Source organism: Ostrinia nubilalis, chromosome 8 (assembly GCF_963855985.1).
Source record: "Ostrinia nubilalis chromosome 8, ilOstNubi1.1, whole genome shotgun sequence".
In the NCBI taxonomy this organism is placed as follows: domain Eukaryota; kingdom Metazoa; phylum Arthropoda; class Insecta; order Lepidoptera; family Crambidae; genus Ostrinia; species Ostrinia nubilalis.
Window position 1 is genome coordinate 12,308,225 of NC_087095.1, and position 19,524 is coordinate 12,327,748.

A 19,524-nucleotide genomic window follows, 5' to 3' on the forward strand; every position below is an offset into this window, starting at 1 on the left:
CACTAAAAGAGTGCAAATTTCATCTACGGAAATTCTAGATTTCCCAGAAAAGTCGACCTACTTAATCAAAGTTTGAAGGCCTAAGGGCGATTCTGGAAAAACAAATGCAGGCAGAGAATTACCTACAACGCTAGACTTAAAAAAAAAACAACCTAGATGGCTTAAATATCCAGATATTGTTTCATAAAATATAGTATACAAGCATTAAACGTGCAAGTAGCATAGCATTAAAACACAATCGGATCAAACGGAATGCACCATAACCGTCCGATAGAAGGATCTAGAAGCCACCAGAAAAGTGTTCGAAATCGCGCACGTACACTCGAGCAGAAAATACGTGCAACTTTATTATTTAACATTGAACCATGAGTAAAGTCACGAGTTTGCGTAAGTAGCCATACTGCAGCTGCTGAAAGAAATAATCGGTTTTCAGCTTTGTTGTACAGTGGACAGCATATCAATCTGTCACAGAGAAATTTCCCCAAAAGATTTTAGACTTTATAATAGCTTTAATGTAAGGTTTAAAATACACAAGCATTTCTCTGTATTTCTGTAATCTGTGTGACTATTTCGCAAGTTATTATGTGTTTACTGAATGCGTTTCATCTTAAACTTCTTATCATCACGTGAGGTTGAGGTCAAGCGGACTTAGCTCGGATAAAAAAAGACCAGGAAAGTTTCCTCTCTCGGCTTGATATAGATTTACGACCCAAGTCCAAATAATTATCACTTCAACAACAGCCAGAACATGGTCTAGAATATTCTGAAACAATCGAGTTTACAATTAATTGTGCTACAGAATAATGATGAATTACTTACACTAAATAATAATATTGTTACAACTTCGTCATTAATTGTCGTATATTGAAGAGCTTCTTCGTAGTAAGACAAATAAATATAGAATTATGACATAATTAGGTATCAGTATATCTTAGGTGTTTCTGTTCTGTTTCTGGGCTGACATTTATTATGGCGCCATTGGTATTTTCCGTAGCCAATATTTTCCATACATTACAATGACCGTTCTTGACAATACGTCATAACGAATTCTACACTTATATTAATACTACTACGTTTTAGAATTCCGAACAACAACAGCCCTGTCTGACATGTTTTGATACTTTATCTTGTCAATGGTATATATTTTGATCGACTTGTTTAATTTTAACAGACTCTAGTATTCATAACGGAACGATAAAAGTACCAAGAAACAACGCCATTTTATAAAGAAATTACATCGGTGTATTTATGAACATCATCATCAGATCATTCAGTATCCACTTTAGAAGCACGTGCACGATCCTCTTTAATGTACCAGGTTTCATTTTGTCCTAAAATTAGGCCTAATGTTCGCAATTTTGTCCCTTAGTCCACTTCTCGTCATCCATTGAAATAATGAGATTCTATTCTATCATCGTCATCATCATCATCATCATCATCATCTCAGCTATAGAACGTTCACTTGTCCTCCAATGCTTTCCATGTTGCCCGGTTGGTAGCGGTCTGCGTCCAGCGCCTTCCTGCTACCTTTATGTACGATGTCGTCGGTCCTCCTTGTGGATAGACGTCCCACGCTGCGTTTTCCGTTATGCGGCCTCCACTCCAGAACCTTGCTGCCCCATCGGCCTATCGGCTAAAACCATATTACCATTATTTTTATATTTAACAAGGACAAGACCAGACCAGATCTGGATCACATGTTTGAACAGGCCACAAGTGGTCCACATAATACCTTATGCTATGATAAGTGATAAATGTTAACTCACGATGTTGGTAAACAACGCACAGACGTAACCCGACCCATTTACGTCATGTACTGTTGAAAATAAGTCAAAATGTACCATCCGTTTACATTTATTTGCGTAATTTGTACCGGTCGTTTATTGTTTTTAATGCATTTTCATTCATTAATGTGTAACCTTGACCTTGACAGTTAATGGCGTAGTGGGTGAATCACTTGATTGTACAAGTTTGATTCCCAGAATGTAGGGGAGAGGGGGGCAGCTTTGGACAGGGGCAGCTTAGAACAAATGAATTTAAAAATCACTGGTTTAGGCTACAATGGTATAAATCATAATTTATATTGCCAGCACTGATGCGCATAGCCGTCACATCTCATTTTTAATATCTAACTGTAGGTTAACCGGCAAAAGTGGTTTTTTGTTTTTGACTGCCAATTTCGCACTTTTTTATTTTGGTTCTAAGGATTTTGTGGACGTAGTTTTATAAAATAGTGAGTGGTTTGTTTACTATATGGAAGTTTAAATAGTTTCAATGAAGATTTGATAAGAAATTGCGATATAAAAGTATGTTCCGTTATTAAATTTATGTTTTTTTCTGGAAATATACCCATGGGGCAGCTTTGAACGAAATGGTTGGGGCACCTTTGAACTTTATAAATTTTCTTTTTTAAGTAGTATTATAAAACCTTAAGTTTTCTAATACTTCGTAGAAGGTTTTTACATAAAAAATAAGCAGATTGCTTTACTGTGACAGATAAAATTTCAAGCTGGGTGAAGTCCGGGCAAAAGCTAGTTTTAGTAGTTGATTGATATTTTTTAAATTATGCAGTTTTGTCTTTGATGTGTCATTAAATAGAAAGTTTATTAGTATTTAGTTAATTGATATATCTTATATTTACTTTTTTTTAATAATATCCCTAAGTTTTGTGTTACTTTGTACAGAGTGATGTAATATAAAATAAACATGTTAAATTGATCCCAAATGACACTGATCATTTAAAATTTTGTTTATTAATTATTTTAAAAATACACATTCATAAATATTCAGTTTTATTTCATTGAAAAAAATACTAATTCAAAACTGCCCCAGGCGTGTTCAAGGCTGCCCCGACTACGGGGCAGTTTTGAACGTTTACAGGTCTGTGCAAAAATCTAAATATCTTAATAAGCGTTCATGAATAATTAAGAAGAACATCATTATTTTGTTGTGTGATAACCATGACCTCTAACTAGGAAGAAAAAAATAATGAAATCGTTCAAATTTGGAAGATATTTAATAAAGTATGAAAATTGTTCAAAGCTGCCCCCCTCTCCCCTAATAAATTGGAAAAAAGTTTACAAAATTGAACAGGATACAAATAAATTTGAGAAAAATCACTAAATTGAAAATCAACATACGTCCAATTATGCTTTTTCCCAACAAGTAAAACTACCTGGGACGTAGTTTTTTACTTCAAAACAATGACGATTTGTGCATTTCTATTAATAATAAAGATACCCACTATAAAAATCGATCACGCGTTCGTCGACTGAACCACAGATTAAATAATACTTAGAAGTAGACTGTAAACAGTTCTCACCCGGACACGTCATCATTTTTATCGTTCCAGTTAACACAATGTAAACAAACAGTCACGATTATGTTTAGATGCGTAAATCGTTTGATTTTTTCTATAAATAAAATGCGTTCGATCGCCAACCCTCATTTGGCAAGTGTCGTGTCGCATTTGCATTTCCGATATCAAGCGATGACAGGGTTAAATAAAGAACACAGATGAACGCACATAAAACTATACATTTTTATTGCAAAATCACCTGTGTTATAACTACATAAGATTCCGCAGTGTTTAGCTTGATGTAGTAATGTGTACTAATCTATGAACTCAAATGTCAATGTATGCAAAACGTAAACATCATAATATTATACTAAGTAGAACCATTAATATTTCCTAGATTTTCCTAGTTCTTCTTAAACTCAGACGCTGATCTTAGGCTTTCCTCCCTAATTGATTTTAATACGGTGCCAAAGCCACTTCAAAAAATAATTGATACAGTATTAGGGCTAAAGGAGCTATAAAATTAATTTCATAATGTTCCCAGCATTTATTGTGAATTATCATAGGTTCTTGAGGCAGCGTTCTAGATACCGTCCAATCAACCCTTCCACGCACTTTCTATTTCGCGCGTCCTTTATCGTTAGCACACTTTGAAAAAGGTCGCACGGCGTTCCACGAACCGTCGCGTGGTCGTGTTTACGCCGGTTTGTTTACAAACATTATGTTTACGGCACGATGCAAGCGTCACGAGTCACGACCGCGTCACGCCACACCCTCTCCTGCTGACATAGGCCGCTGTAAATTCGAACCTAACCTTTTTAAAATTTAAATTTAGAAACGGCATTCCTTTTTTAAATATCATCATCAGATTTTACCACCGATATGTTATTAAACTTTTTGCACTCATAAATTCAAAAACAGAACTCCATTATCCTGTTATTTTTTTAAATGTGCTTGGTATTTTTCCATAACCCTTTTGATGCTGCCAGAATGTTCTAATTTAGTGTCATGTGGTTTACATAGTTATGAAGAATGGCCAGTGTCATGTAATCATTTAAAGTGTATAACTACTTGCCGTCTTTTCAACAGACACCTGCTTGAAACCAAAATAGCACAATTACAGCACAACCAGTTGGTTCAAGTCTCTAAGCTGCACTATTATAACGGTGTTGTGGAAAATTTTGTTCTGGGTAGTTCCACTAGTGCATGTTAAAACCATTCTGTAACCTAGGTGACAGTAGTGGTGAAAACATCTGTGTAAATATGAGAAAATTTAATTTAACTCGTGCAAGATCGAAAGTATTTAAGAATCTTGAATCATTTACGTTTTTTCCATCAGCTAAAATAGCCGTGTACTTGTGAAAATATTTGGGAATTATTCCCGACTATTTGCACGCTGTTATGTAAAAAATTGTAATGATCGCCTCGTGCATTAATGTTGATTGACAATTTGGCATTTAGGTGCGAATTAGTTCCAAAATAGCTTAACTTCGCAGCTAATTTAAGGTGTCCTCAATTCACCTTATTATTCACAGTCGGCCGTCATTTGTTTAGTCCTAAGCTGACAAAATTGCGAGAAAATTCTATCGAAGTTTGCCGTTTGAATTTTATTGACGCTGATCCTTAACCAATAATGTCCAATGCACAACGTTAATAAAAAAAGCTAAATAACGTTATGTTTCTGTTGATTTAAACATTTAGTTAATAGGTGCAACGATGATTCAATTGATTTTAAAATAAATGTCGTATGTATTATGACACATCAAGCATTTTCTGACGATTGATATAATGTCAACTACGTAACACTACTTTGATTTTTAAAACATAATAGAATCTTTTAAATAGAAATACAAGTGGTCAGAAATAAGAATATGATTTGGCAAAAGGTTACGTGAATCGTATAGGTATTCAAGATTATACATGTTAAATAATTAATTGATATTATCAAATCACTAAAAGAAGCAAAAAAAGTTGAAAATTAATAAAATTGTTGTTTGAAAGTTCTTTATTTTTATGTACCGGAATAAAACGTTTAAGCCGGATTGCATAACACCGACCGGTATTATCTTCTTTGAATATTCGGATATTTGTGCAGTTGACAACACATAGTACTATACAAATTCGTTGTAAAGTAGCCTTTAATACAACTGTATAAGATACTATCATGTTAGCTTGAATATGCCGACCAATAACGGAATATTTTGTGGTTTCTTATGTTATCGCAGTTTCTTCAGATACGGCCCGGCCGATGTTTGATTAATAAATACAAGTCACTCTTCGATAAAGTTTAAAAGATATAGTTGCATGTACCTATAACTAAAATATAATTATTGTGTTTTTAAAAATATTTCGAGATCTGTAACTGACCAGGGGGCGTAGTGTGAGTTGACGTCAAACGCATTCGATGTCGACTGCGTAAAAAAGTGACATTAAATGTAGGACGGATCGTACAGCGCTCGTAGCGGAAACTTTCAATAACTAAAATCTTTATAATATATTTTTTTAACGCGCTCGCTAGTGACGTCGCGACGTTTGATGTAAACTCACACTAAGTCCTCAGCATTATTTGAGTCATAAAGTATACTCAGTTCTATCAGTAGGGGAGACTGGGGCTGGTCCTAACAAATTTTGATTTGAGCGTAATATTTTCTAAACTGCTTTAGCAAGAAACATGGTTTTTTGGTACGTGATGTCAAATTTAATGAGCTTTACGTAAAGTACAACAAAATGTATATAATAATTACCATATCTGAGAAAAATCAAGTTTTGCCAAACAAGTCACTTGTTAGATCTTACCCCCGGTTTGGGGTTGGTTTTAACATCGCTGGGGAAAGTTTTAACAGCGGGGGTAAGAAATGATTTATAGTTGGGAATGGGATTTTGGCTAAGATAAACAACAAAATAATAATCAATGTTTATTAGAAACACTAATAAAATTAAATGCGGTTCCTTACCGTTCATAAAATAAACAGAAAACTTAAATTTTATTAGTTAAATAAACTGACTCACTCAATCAGCATTACTCAAATCAAAGAACAAAAAATAATTTTTGATCATCAAATGATCATTGAAATTCGGCTCCTTACCGTTTAAACATGTGTAATAAACTTAAAACTTACTAAATCTATCTTTAGCAAATAAATTAACAAAAAAAATACTCCTCTAATAAATCAACATACAACTTTGGTTATAAAAGTCAGTCTTTCTCAATGTTCGAGGCAAATATTAACGCGTTAGAACCTACCCCGTGCATTTTGTTAAAACCAACCCCACGACCTCATTTTGCACAAAATTATTGTTTTTCTTTTACCGGTTATATTTTCGATTAAAACTTTGAAATTAATGAAAAATACAATAAATTCGGATTTATGCAATACCAAAGCCAATTTTCTACGATACGTCATATTTAAAGAGTAATGCAAAAAATTAAACACGTAAAAAAGTTCATTTTCCTGTGAAATTGGAGGCGTCTGACGCAACCTGCTCCCGTGACGCTTGGCCGGCAACTGACAGGTCGAGACACGTTCGCGCTTATTCGTAGGCACAAAGTGCGTTGGAATTAGCGTGGTAAGTCGAATAGGTTCTATGTAATTACGCTGTTAGTATTTACCCCTGTTAAAACCAGCCCCAGTCTCCCCTATTGACATTAATACATAGGTATCAGGCCTCAATATAGCACCCGCGTGGTCCATTGGTTAGATTTGGGCTCTCTCGACTCGTCAGAGGTTTGGTTTCCTAAAATTTTATGTAGTTTGTAAGATCGCATCGAGTCAAGTCAAGCGAACCTAACCGAGTTATAGTGTGTTGTCAGGAACCAAACTCACATTTTCAGCACTTTTGGATTAAGGTTTTGAATGAATGAATTGTAATCTAGGTTTTGTTACGTCAATAGATGCTAATTTGTCTATTGTGTATTACAGTGAACACACATGCCTTCAGTATAATAATCATTTGAAACAAAACTAATTCTATACTGTCGGTCGCGTCTTCGCTCCAAGGCTCGCTAGCAGTCTCAGCGGCTCGACCTTCACCGATAACAACTGTCGTCTACGCCATGTTTCTGTATTACACTACTCATTTTACGAATTTAGATGTGCTGGTACAGTCAGCAAGATATAATTATTCACTTGCTTTTTATTGCCTATCACACTACATTACTGCCTCGTCCGTACTTTAGTATTTTCAAGACTAAAGTCGCATTTTGACAGTCATTAAACTAAGCTGAGCTTACAAATTGACTGTTAGGCTGTGACTCTATCTACTAATACTACAGTACGGATGATGAAATAGTAAAATGACGAAAGATAAAATCTGCCTAGTGCTATTTTGCAAAAGAAATGTAGTTTATTTCAGACTAGCTGTGCCCGCGACTTCGTACGCGTGAAAACCCGTTTTCGCAACATTTTTCATTTTTTCTCTGCACCTATTACTCGTAGCGTGATGGGATATATTCTTTCCTCTTCTAACACTGAAAGAATTTTTCAAATCGGACCGGTAGTTCCTGAGATTAGCGCGTTCAAGTAAACAAACAAACAAACTCTTCAGCTTTATAAATGTAAGGCATTTAAGTTGTGTCAATAACTAAGTCAAAATATTAGGATTATGTCAAAACGAGGAATCTTAGTGAATGCGACTTATAATACTAAAGTATTTACGTTTCCCAACTGCGCAGTACTGGTTCAGTATTGGCTACAATGTAAATGCAATTTGTTATTGTAGAACGCAGAACGTGTATCTTAACGATATGAACAGTCGGTAATTAGAATTAAACGACATTATGTCTAGACAAACGTTTCTCAAGCTTCTTATAGATACCCCTAAAGATGATTTGGTTACAAGTTGTTTTGGGCTGAGTAGTATAATAACATGCACTTATTGAAATAGACGTTCATAAAAATATATTTTACAGCGTCTTTTTATTGTACTCAAGAAGTTAATTTGGATAGTTGACACCATAACAAGGCACCTCATTAGCCATGAAAAGTCAATTAGTTTACGAGTAAGCTAATTTTTAATCTTTAATCTACTATTTAAAAATAAGTCGGGTTTTCCTCCCTGACGTTATAACTCCAGAACGCACGAACCGATTTCCACGGTTTTGCATTCGTTGGAAAGGTCTCGGGCTCCGTGAGGTTTATAGCAAAGAAAATTCGGGAAAAGGGGGTAAAACAGGATCCACGCGTACGAAGTCGCGGGCGGCCGCTAGTAATAATATAAAAATGAATCTCAAAATTAAAAAAAAAGAATTTTACCAATTCTTTTTTTTTAATGTTCGTTGAAGTTCAACGTTGGTTTTATGACGAGAAAAATTCGAATTATTTCCGGGAAAACTCTAAAAACAGCCCTTTATTCACGGGCGAAGTCGCGGGCGGTAAGCTAGTTATTTTATAAAGATAAGTTAATAGAGTTGTAGAATGAGTAATATGAATATGTGATGACTTCAATAGCTATCCACAATTTAGGTTGACATCGCATGTTGACAGCTCATAAAAAGTAGGTGTGTCATTTGATTTGTGGTGTCAACTAGGTACCTAATTCCCTGTTTGCATGCATGACAAGTCATATGTTTGAGTCCTGCCTATGTCTAGAGTCTCATGTATCCTCTATAATCATAGAAATTATAAAATATTTCCAATACAGGATTTTATTTCGCAACATACCAATCGATAGCGTCGTTGTAGCCCTACTAACGGTAAAGTCGCTCTCGTACAGTCAGTCTCATCTGAAACCAGTTAAACTCAGACTGAGTATCGAAACGGCTAAGCCGTTTGACTGAGGTATAGAGTATGTGCAGTTAGGGTTTGTAAAATTAAGGCATGTAGTGTAGAGCTTAATGGCTCTACATGAGACCTGTGGGCTGAGTGTGAGTTTGGTTTTTGAACGTTTCCCGCTAGGGGCGCTGTACAATCCGTTATTCTTTTTTACGCAGTCGACATCGAATGCGTTTGAAGTAAACTCACACTACGCCCCCTGATAACTTTTTGCTAGTGCGAGCCACGTGGTCTAGTTTTTCGTTGAAAATTACATGAAAATGTAAAAAGAAGCCATGAGTTTCCCCGTTGTGAATAAAAAAAATGTTGCCAATTTGTTTAGATTAATAAGTATTAATACTTACCTATGTAAGTCAGGGTTCGAAAATATCCTTATGATATATATCCGATATATATCGGATATATATCATAAATATCGGATATTTATGATACATATCGGATATTTATGATATATATCGGATGGGTGTGTAATGTAAGTAGGTTATAATTGTTCGTTCTAATTCACTTTCTTCTCATTCGCTTCCTTCGGCCGCTCATTCGAAGAAAGTTAATTAGACCGAACAATTATAACAAAAGAGTGAATTAGGATCTAAAACTTGTTTTATGATTCAGTTGAACGCAGTCTTTATAAATTGTTTGATTATGAATTAAACGCTCCCTATCGTACCTACTAATTGCTTTTGCTATTTATTTATGATATTTCTACATTCTACTGTACCTACCTTAAATCAAACGTTTGAGTCCAGTGGGCACGCGACGTATCACTAAAACACTATGCACTAACACCAATGTTCTTTATGTCACAGCGGTCGTTTGCTCAAGGTATAATTTTAGTCCGTTTGATCGTACTAACACTTGGCAACTTTCAGATTTACTGAGCCCACTATGATGTACTTTCTAATTGTTTCCAGAATTTAAGTGGCACCTAGAATCGCTCAGCGACACTAGCCCGTTTGGTCGTACCAACAAATCTGTACTTCGCTTAGAAAACTAATCAAGGCGAACTGTTCGTCTTAATTGTAACTGAATGTTAGCACCTAAAATCAAACCTTTTGAGTCTAATGACCACGCGACGTAAGTACACTAAAACACTACGCATACAATAACACCAATGCTCTTTATGTCAGCGGCCGTTTGCTCAAGGTATAATTTTAGTCCGTTTGATCGTACTAACACTTGGCAACTTTCAGATTTACTGAGCCCACCATGATGTACTTTCTAATTGTTTCCAGAGTTTTAGTGGCACCTAGAATCGCTCAGCGACACTAGCCCGTTTGGTCGTACCAATAAATCTGTACTTCGCTTAGAAAAGTTTTCAAGGCGAACTGTTCGTCTTAATTGTAACTAAATGTTAGCACCTAAAATAAAACCTTCACATGACAGTCCAGAGACTATGGCGTACACTTCAACACTGGCTCGATTGCGAATCATGTCATACGACAGTCAATTTGAGTACAGTATTTACAACAAAGGTTCCGTATGTAGGCATACATAATTAGAATCAAACATCATCAAAATTATGATATACTGTCTGAACTATTAAATTGTGTTTTTGTAATTATAATCACATCTAATAATTTATTATAAGATATTGATTTTTAACCGATTAAAAAAGGAGAGGTTCTCATCTCAAATATATTTTTATAGATAACGTGTTAACGTTTAGTGCTCTTATAACATTATTATTGAACCGTAGTTTTTACCCAAAAAGTGTGTTTCACAAACATTACACATTTGAACCTTTGAGTAAAGTTAACATCAAAGATCATGAACTTATTCTGAGTTTTTTTTTTGCCTCACCTGACATAATATTGTAGAATTTCCATCGACGGATAAATGATTAAATAATTAATTAGTGTATAATAATGTTTTTAAATGTTAACAAAGGCGATAAAATGGTTTCAAATTATAATTTATATTCCTTATAAGGAACCCTAATCTTATAAGTTATAATGCAAGTATATTGTTACTGCTGAAACCACAGTTTTGAGCATGTAAGTACAGTCGGTAGTAAACATAACTCTACAAAAATGTTGAAACACTGCATTTATTGCTTATGTTATGTTTATCGTTTCTATAAACAACCAAAAAAACGAAATAATGCAATTAACGAGATCATACCTCATCACACGATCAGTCAATATGATCACATGTACCTTTACATAGTAAAACAACCTGAGTGGTTAGTGGTCAACAGGCCGCAATACTACGCAAGAAGTCCCGGGTTCGATTCCCGGCTGGGCAGAAATTGAAATGATGAATTTTAATTCCTGTGATGGGTCTGGGTGTTACTATGTATAATGTGTACCTATGTATTTAAATAGTTTTTAAGTAGTATATCCAATGGATATTATGTATTAAGCTAGCACCCATAACACAAGCATTTTAGTTGCTTACTTTGAAACTAGATGGCGCTGCGTGATATTATTCAAAGAAAGAAAGAAAGAAAGAAAGATAGTATGTTTAAGAAATAATCTAAAGTATGTAACAAGAAAAATATCCTAATATGAAAAAAAAATCATCATTTTTTTACGCCGACTGTACCTACACTGATTATGCGGACGTCTGAGTAAATTGAAACTTTTGTTTTTCACAAATGTTAATGTTAATCAGCAATAACATTTTGTAATTGCTGATTCTATAAAAAATTTTGGCCAGTGATCGTAAACCCTGTGTTTGAAGGTTACTTTTGTAATTATACATTATATTTTACCCGTTAACTAAGCGGTACAAATGGAAAAAATGTTGACTACCTCTTTTGCTGATCTTGCATTATTTTTAGATAAATTATGACCTCCAAATCGATAAAATTTAATAACTCCAGTAGTGCCACATAGTGCTCATCAACCTTCAAGGTTAAGGTATTCTTCAGCTTCAAGACCAATCTACAGCAACGAAATAATGTTCGTAAGTTTTTTTAACTTTTTTCCTTGTGTGTTTTATGAGAATAATAATGTGCATAATTATGAACTTAGGCAGTTCGATTTTTACAAGTTGTTTACTGTATGTTGTTATTGAATGTTCAATACATGTATTGTATTGAACATAATATGTCGTACCTGCATCATAATTTCGTCTTATAACTTTAACTCTATATTTTACAGGTCGGACTTTGAGTATTACTGCGACAAAAAAGCAGTTGCCAAGCGGCACGGAAATAAACGCGAAGACATAGATTCTGAAGAGGAAACATCTTGTAAAAGGTAAGATTTAATATAGACAAAGTAATATTCCAGTAATAAATCGATTTATTTTTGTTTGAAACAAGTGAAAATGATTATCGTTTTAAACTAATTTGATCGTTTGTTGGCAGGTTGAAGCAGCAGAGACCGCGAAAAACAGCCAAACATTTATTTGACGACTCTGAAGACGAATCAGTTAATAAACCGTAAGTTTTTAATCACTTTTATAACGTTTCACGTATTTACTTTGCGCTGTAATGTACCTATGTACTTAAATTAAATACGCGGGACTCACTTCTGTTTTGAAACAAATATTTATTAATTTATGCGAACAAAGACTCATACTTACAAATTCTGTTTATTACTGTTTTAAACTAATTTGACCGTGTTTGTTGGCAGGTTGAAGCAGAAACCTCGAAAAACGGCCAAACATTTATTCGACGACTCTGAAGAGGAATCAGTTAATAAACCGTAAGTTTTTAATCACTTTTATGACGATTGAGGTATTTACTTTGCGTTGTAATGATAATTGTATTTTGAAATAAATATTTAGCAAGCAAAGGCTTGGTATTCCGGTAGGAATTTTATAATTTTACCAGTTATCTCTCATTCCAACTAAAATAATTAAAACTGTTTAAGAATATTTAATTCAAATGTTGTTTTTTTTTTTTCAGAACTAAATCATCAGCGAAAAAGTCGTCTACCAAACGCAAGTCAGCAGAGAGCTCGAGTGGAGACAAACGAACTCGAACCTCAGGGTGGAAGCTGGACTTGGACGACGACGCGGACGTCGAGAGCAGTCGCGCGCGCAGCCAGCCCGGCCGCCTGCAGTCCGTGCTGACGCGTCGAGTGGCCGACGGAGTCCTGCGCCGCACCGCCTCTCTGCCTGGGGATCTCTTCGTGGAGTTGCGCCTCTACAACGCGGACGAGATACGAGCTGTGCAGCCGAAAGATCGTTGGGAGAAGGCGGTATTGTCACTCAAATACCAAAGCAGCTCTAACGCCGAACATCTTGACCTACTGCGGCAATTCGTCACGCGTGCGCGAGAGGCATTCGAAGAGGACGGTACTTTTTTCGCTGATAAAAAAAATAGTTCGTAATTTGTTATTAATTAGTTATTTAAGGTAATAAAATAAAATACTTTTTTATATCTTAGTTTTTTCACCCAGTCTATTTAATTTCATTCAAAGTTGTTAGGTAGGTTTTAAACTTTTTTATAATGTCTCAAAGAACGATATATTGCACAGTGTGCGATTTATCAATTAAAAGTAATAGTTTCTCAGCTCATCTCAAAAGTAATACACATAAAAATAATTCAGCAATAGAATTAGGAGATGGTATAGAAAAAATAAGTAGTGCATTCCGTAGTCGAATAGCTACGTATCGATTGCGCAATAGGGATGAAGGCGTGCAGACGCCAGCCGAGTTCATGCGCAGCATGCGTGCGCGCGTGCGGCAACTCATACAAGCGCGACAACTAGCATTTAACAGCCTTAAAGTCAACTTCGAATTATTTGCAGAATTTTCTCTTAGAACTAATGACTCTAACAAATCTGAGCTAAAATCATTTGCTACAGAGAACTTTACCATACATAAGAACTACGCGTTTGATGAAATATTCTCACAAGCAATAGCTATTATTTCAACTAAAATTGACGAAATGCAAGAAAGGGACAGCGGTTGGTCTTTTCTCCGTAATTCGCACTTAGAAATTAACATAAACAAATTTAATCCTTTAAAAGCATCTCAATTTATAGATTTACCTAAAGCTTTAAAACTAAAACGAGCTTGTATTAATGTTCAAAACAGAGATAAATTTTGTTTTTTGTGGAGCATAATGGCAGCATTGTTTCCTGCTAAGAGTAATGCTCACCGAACTTCTTCATATCCTCATTTTGAGAACGTTCTCAATACAAAAAACATGTCATTTCCTGTAAATTTTTCGGATATAAAAACTTTTGAAAAGAATAATCCCAGTATAAGTGTCAATGTTTATGGAATTAAAAACAACACTAATATTGTTGGACCATTATACCGCACTCAGAACAAGAAAAAGAACCATATAAATTTATTATTTTTAGAAAAGGGAAATCTAACGCATTATTGTTGGATAAAAAATGTAAGTCGTTTGTTAAGGTCGCAAATAACAAAAAACCACAACAAAATATTTTTTTGTGATGATTGTATGGTATTCTTTAAAAACGAAATTAAATTAAATACTCATATATGCGGTGGCGTTGCTACTGTTTTACCAAAACCCGGCACACTTATACAGTTTAAAAACTATGAAAAAATGCAAGACATGCCGTTCGTTATTTACGCGGATTTCGAATCGTTATTACAACCAAGTCCAAACGGACCGACTTCAAATTCTACGAACGTCTTCCAAAAACATGTTCCGGCTGCATTTGCATATTACGTTGTTTGTTCATATGACAGTTCCTTGAATCGGTACGTATCTTATCTTGGGAAAAAATGTGTTGAAATATTTATTGAGAATCTTAAGAAAGACATATCTAAAATATTAAAATTATATAAAAACAAAATACCAATGAAAAAGTTAACAGTAGAAGAATCGGAATCATTTTCTAAATCGAAGCAATGTTATCTTTGCAATCAGTTGTTATTTGACGATAGAGTGAGGGACCACTGTCACTTAACCGGCAGGTACCGCGGTCCCGCACATTCATACTGTAATCTCAAATACCGCTTACCGCAATTCGTACCGGTATTTTTCCATAATTTATCCGGCTACGATAGTCATCTATTTATAAGGCAATTGGGAGAAATATCGGGACCAATAAAAGTTATAGCCAAAAATAAAGAAAATTATATATCGTTCACTAAGTTTTTTACAACAGATGATAATCATTACATGGCAGTTCGATTTGTTGACTCGTTCAAATTTTTAGGGACAAGCCTTGAAAAACTGGTTTCCAATTTAAACACACATGATTTTACACATTTATCGCGTTTTTTTTCTGAAAAAAATCAGTTTGAGTTATTAAGGCGCAAAGGTGTATACCCTTATGAATACATGACTAACTGGGAATCGTATAAAGAAAAACAATTACCTTCACGCCATAATTTTTATAGTAGTTTGAATGAGTGTACTATTTCAGAATCTGACTATAAACATGCCGAGCGCGTTTGGAAAACATTTAATTTAAAAAATCTAGGAGAATATACAAAGTTATATTTAAAATCAGACGTACTTTTACTGGCCGATGTATTTGAAAAATTTCGGTATACTTGTAAAACTAATTATAATTTAGATCCTTCGTTTTATCTTACCGCTCCAAGTTTAAGCTTCGATGCTATGCTACTTTTGACCAAAGTAAAACTTGAACTAATTGAAGATTTGGAAATAATTCGGTTAATCCAAAAGGGTATCCGCGGTGGTGTTTGTCAAGTTTCCACTAGATATGCGAAGGCAAATAATAAATACTTGCCTGATTACGATCCATCTTCTCCAGATAATTACTTATTTTATATAGACTGTAACAATTTATACGGTTATGCAATGTGCTCGTATTTACCTCATTCTGATTTTCACTTATTAAATGTGTCAGAATTTAATGCCGACGAAATTATAAACACGCCCGACGATGCCGAAGAGGGTTATATTTTAGAAATAGATTTAGAATATCCAGAACAGTTGCATGATTTACACAATGAACTCCCTTTTTGTCCCCAAAAATTTACTCCACCTGGCTCTAAAACATCCAAGTTAATACCTAATTTATACGATAAATTTAACTATGTTATTCACTATGTGCATTTAAAAGCATGCCTTGATCATGGTTTGAAACTAAAAAAAATCCACAGAGTAATAAAATTCAAACAAAGCCCTTATCTAAAGCAGTACATTGATCTTAATACCGAGTTGCGACAAAAAGCAACGTCTGCATTTGAACAAGATTTTTTTAAACTTTTGAATAATAGCATTTTCGGCAAAACATTAGAAGATCCGGAAAAACGGCTTGATGTAAAATTAGTAAATCAATGGGTTGATACTAGAAATAAAACTAAAAAACAGTACACTGCTCAGCAATTAATAGCAAGACCCAATTATCACAGCTCAACTGTGTTTTCTGAGAATTTTGTTGCAGTGCAAATGAAACCGGAGTCAATATTACTGGATAAACCAATTTATATAGGATTTACGGTTTTAGAAATTTCTAAAAGCCATATGTATAAATTCCATTATTCCATAATGAAACCATTCTACGGTAACAATTTACAACTTTGTTACACAGATACGGATAGCTTTTTGTACTCCATACACACCAAGGACGTGTTTAAGGATTTGAAACGTCAATTTGAATCTTACTTTGACACAAGCAATTATGATGAAAATAATTTGTTTAACATTAAACGGCAAAATAAAAAAGTACCTGGTTTGTTTAAAGACGAACTAGGTGGAAAACTCATAACTGAATTTGTCGGTTTAAGATCAAAATTATATTGTATTAAAACTGAAAATAAAGAAATAAAAAAAGCCAAAGGAGTAAAAAAACCAGCTGTTAAGCAGTTACTTTTTAAAGATTACAGTAATGTCCTATTGCACAACAAAATTATTAAAAAAACAAATGTAGTATTTAAATCGTTAAAGCATGAAATATTTACTCAATCGGTAAATAAAGTGGCTTTATCATCTAACGATGACAAACGTATAATATTAAAAAATAATATAAATACAGTGGCCTGGGGTCATAAATCCAGCTTCTTTTAATGTTTCTATAGGTATTATAAGAGCCTACTTGTATTATAAATAATATGTTAATATTCTTTTTTGATAAATGTCTTAGTCTTGTTCTGTATTAAAATAATAATATTATGATGATATTAAATAGTCTGGGTTGAAATAATCTGTTCTTATTTTATGTTTAGATTAGGAAAATATTACTTATTATTAATTATACTTTTTACTAACTTTCTACTCTTAAGCCTGCGACTAACACTTATTGTATTTTATAATACTATTATTATTAAATTAATTAAAAATTATTATTATTATAATTATGAAATAAGTGCTTAATAAATTTTAAACCATCTATGATTTGTTGTTTGATTCATATTACCTATTTAATAAATATTTGTGAAAGAATCTTTCTAATAAACTTAATAACCTTATTTCATATTACAATATGCAATTTTCAATATGCTGACTCAAGACATCCGTTCACGTTTGCAAAGTCAACGATTTCGCAATAAAGCAAATCACATGTTTTTTACAATATTTCACCGACAAGCTCATTCACTCCATATCACTGCTCGTCTTCAGACTAGCAACGGATTCATTATTTTGTAAGTATTCAAGTTTGTAATTTTATGACTGTACCTTCTAACAAATTTTTTGAATTTATTATGATCACTAACAATTGTTATTTTTTCTTTTCAGACGATGCAAAACTCCGATATGAACATCATGCTTCCCCCGTTCACCTATGATCCCTGGGAGGGATTAACACAAGCTTGTTCAGATGTCCTGGGACAAGTTGGTGAGCCTCAAACCTCCCGGGAAAAGAGGGTTAGGCGGAAGACTGAGCAACCGGCAAGAAAGAAGGCACGTAGTACTGCAAAGTCCTACGTCATTTCCAAGGAGCGAACTAAAGGTTTACGGCTTATACAAATAAGAGTGTGTGACCTGACGAGTGAGCCTTCCGCTTCAACAGCATGCGATCCGGATGACAGTGAAAGTGATGATAATGTGATACTTAGTGCACAGTATGTAGTGACTGAAAATTATGATGAAATAATGGACATGACTGAATCAGTAATTAAGAAAATATCAAAAAAAATGTGTAATGATAATCTTTAGTAGGTATTTAGTTTAAATTTAAGAGTTTATAATTATTAAGTTATTGAATATGAAAAATCTTTAGTGTACCTAATGTTAAAAGTTTATAATAAAGTTTATGAATATGAAAGTGTTATTTTTTTTCCCTTACATAATATGTAATAATTATTTAAATCTTTATCAAGGATTGTTAAAATAAAAATAAACAGTTTTTTAGAATAATAAATTTATTTATCATATTGCTACATTTTTTTCAACACACCATTTCTTTATACACATAACATTTTTTAATGCACAATATTTCTTGTGAGCAAAACAGTTAAATAATGTGGGGTTATCCAAACAATAAAGATTGTAAAGAGTACTTAAATTTGGAGCGCCGAAACAAGTTACGTCTAGGACGTCATTTTGATTACATAAATTATGCACCCATTTGATCTTTTCTTCTCCTTTTACTAAAATATATTTACCTTTTAAATAAGGTACGATAAGTCTTTGAAATTCTCTATAATCAATATATCCTTCATTCCACCGATAGCCTCTGTTTTTTTCGATCCAGCAAACTTGCTTTTTCTCTTCAGCAGTCAATGAAGAGAACGGGTATGGAGGCTTAATCAAAAATATGTGAGTATGCTCTTGGGTAGCTATAGCAAATTCTTTTATTATAAATTCATTTTTGCTATTTTTAAATCCTTGCAGATCTACGATAATATTGCTATTCATGATATTTTCTTAACGATATTACTCAAAGGTTTGTATTCAAATATACAATCGTTTAGAATCAAGCAATAAGCAGCTGTTTGATCTGGTATCTCTTGGTCTGTTTCAATTTCAACTCGTACGTCGATCGAACCTTTTAAAGTTTCGTGTTGCCTCGAACAGTCGATAACAAATAAGGGAGCTACGTCTCTGAATTCTTTCAAGCTCAACAACGGCTCTGGCCGACGTCCGTGATACGACTGTTGAAATCTTGAATACTGTTCGTATAATAAAGCAATTTTTTCTTCTGAAAAACTGACATTTAGTCCTTCATACGGATAATATGATGAATTTAAAAAGACTCTTACATCTCTTACGTGACAATGATCAAACTCTGCCATTGACAACACAGCGTTATGTTTACGATTGGTTTGTAAGGCAATTACCACAAATCGTGGTTTTTCTATTTGCGATGAAGTTTTTATAGACCAAGTATGTTTACGTGTCTTAGGCAGTAATGGGTATTCATACAGATCCCAATTACGAAACACTAATGGAATAGCTCGATCTTTCTCCAAGTGTTTCAATAGGTTAATCCTCTCACGGTCTGAAACTTTAATGTGTGGAACGCGCCAAATAATTTTATTGATTATAATGTCATCTACAACTTCACCTGCATTTAACTTGACCGCATTAAGGTTAGTATTACTTCTCAGTAACACTAACTCGTGTTTACAGTTAATGATAATTTTTTCATAATCCTCTGCAAA

The 19,524-nt window shown here is 34.0% G+C and overlaps 2 protein-coding genes across 3 annotated transcripts in view; both read left to right on the forward strand.

Annotated features, from left to right (window-relative positions):
- LOC135073971 (forkhead box protein O) overlaps positions 1 to 19,524 on the forward strand; it is a 127,140-nt gene that overhangs the window by 18,434 nt on the left and 89,182 nt on the right. The gene's annotated exons all lie outside the window — the stretch shown is intronic.
- LOC135073970 (protein IWS1 homolog) lies at positions 9,553 to 17,204 on the forward strand. Of its 2 annotated transcripts, XM_063968242.1 has the most exons (5): positions 9,553 to 11,972; positions 12,174 to 12,272; positions 12,383 to 12,457; positions 12,651 to 12,722; positions 12,926 to 17,204. In XM_063968242.1, coding segments are annotated over exons 1-5 (675 nt in total). In that variant the 5' UTR covers positions 9,553 to 11,970; the 3' UTR covers positions 13,353 to 17,204. The 2 variants fall into 2 exon arrangements, with proteins under 2 accessions (XP_063824312.1, XP_063824311.1); XM_063968241.1 differs by having other exon boundaries at positions 9,553 to 12,272.

What these genes read in the sequence shown, in the direction of transcription:
- LOC135073970 (XM_063968241.1), top strand. Translation starts at nt 12,088, where the DNA reads ATGTTCAATACATGTATTGTATTGAACATAATATGTCGTACCTGCATC. An exon ending in GAGGAAACATCTTGTAAAAG is followed by an intron (nt 12,273 to 12,382) that starts GTAAGATTTAAT and finishes GTTTGTTGGCAG; the next exon opens with GTTGAAGCAGCAGAGACCGC. An exon ending in GACGAATCAGTTAATAAACC is followed by an intron (nt 12,458 to 12,650) that starts GTAAGTTTTTAA and finishes GTTTGTTGGCAG; the next exon opens with GTTGAAGCAGAAACCTCGAA.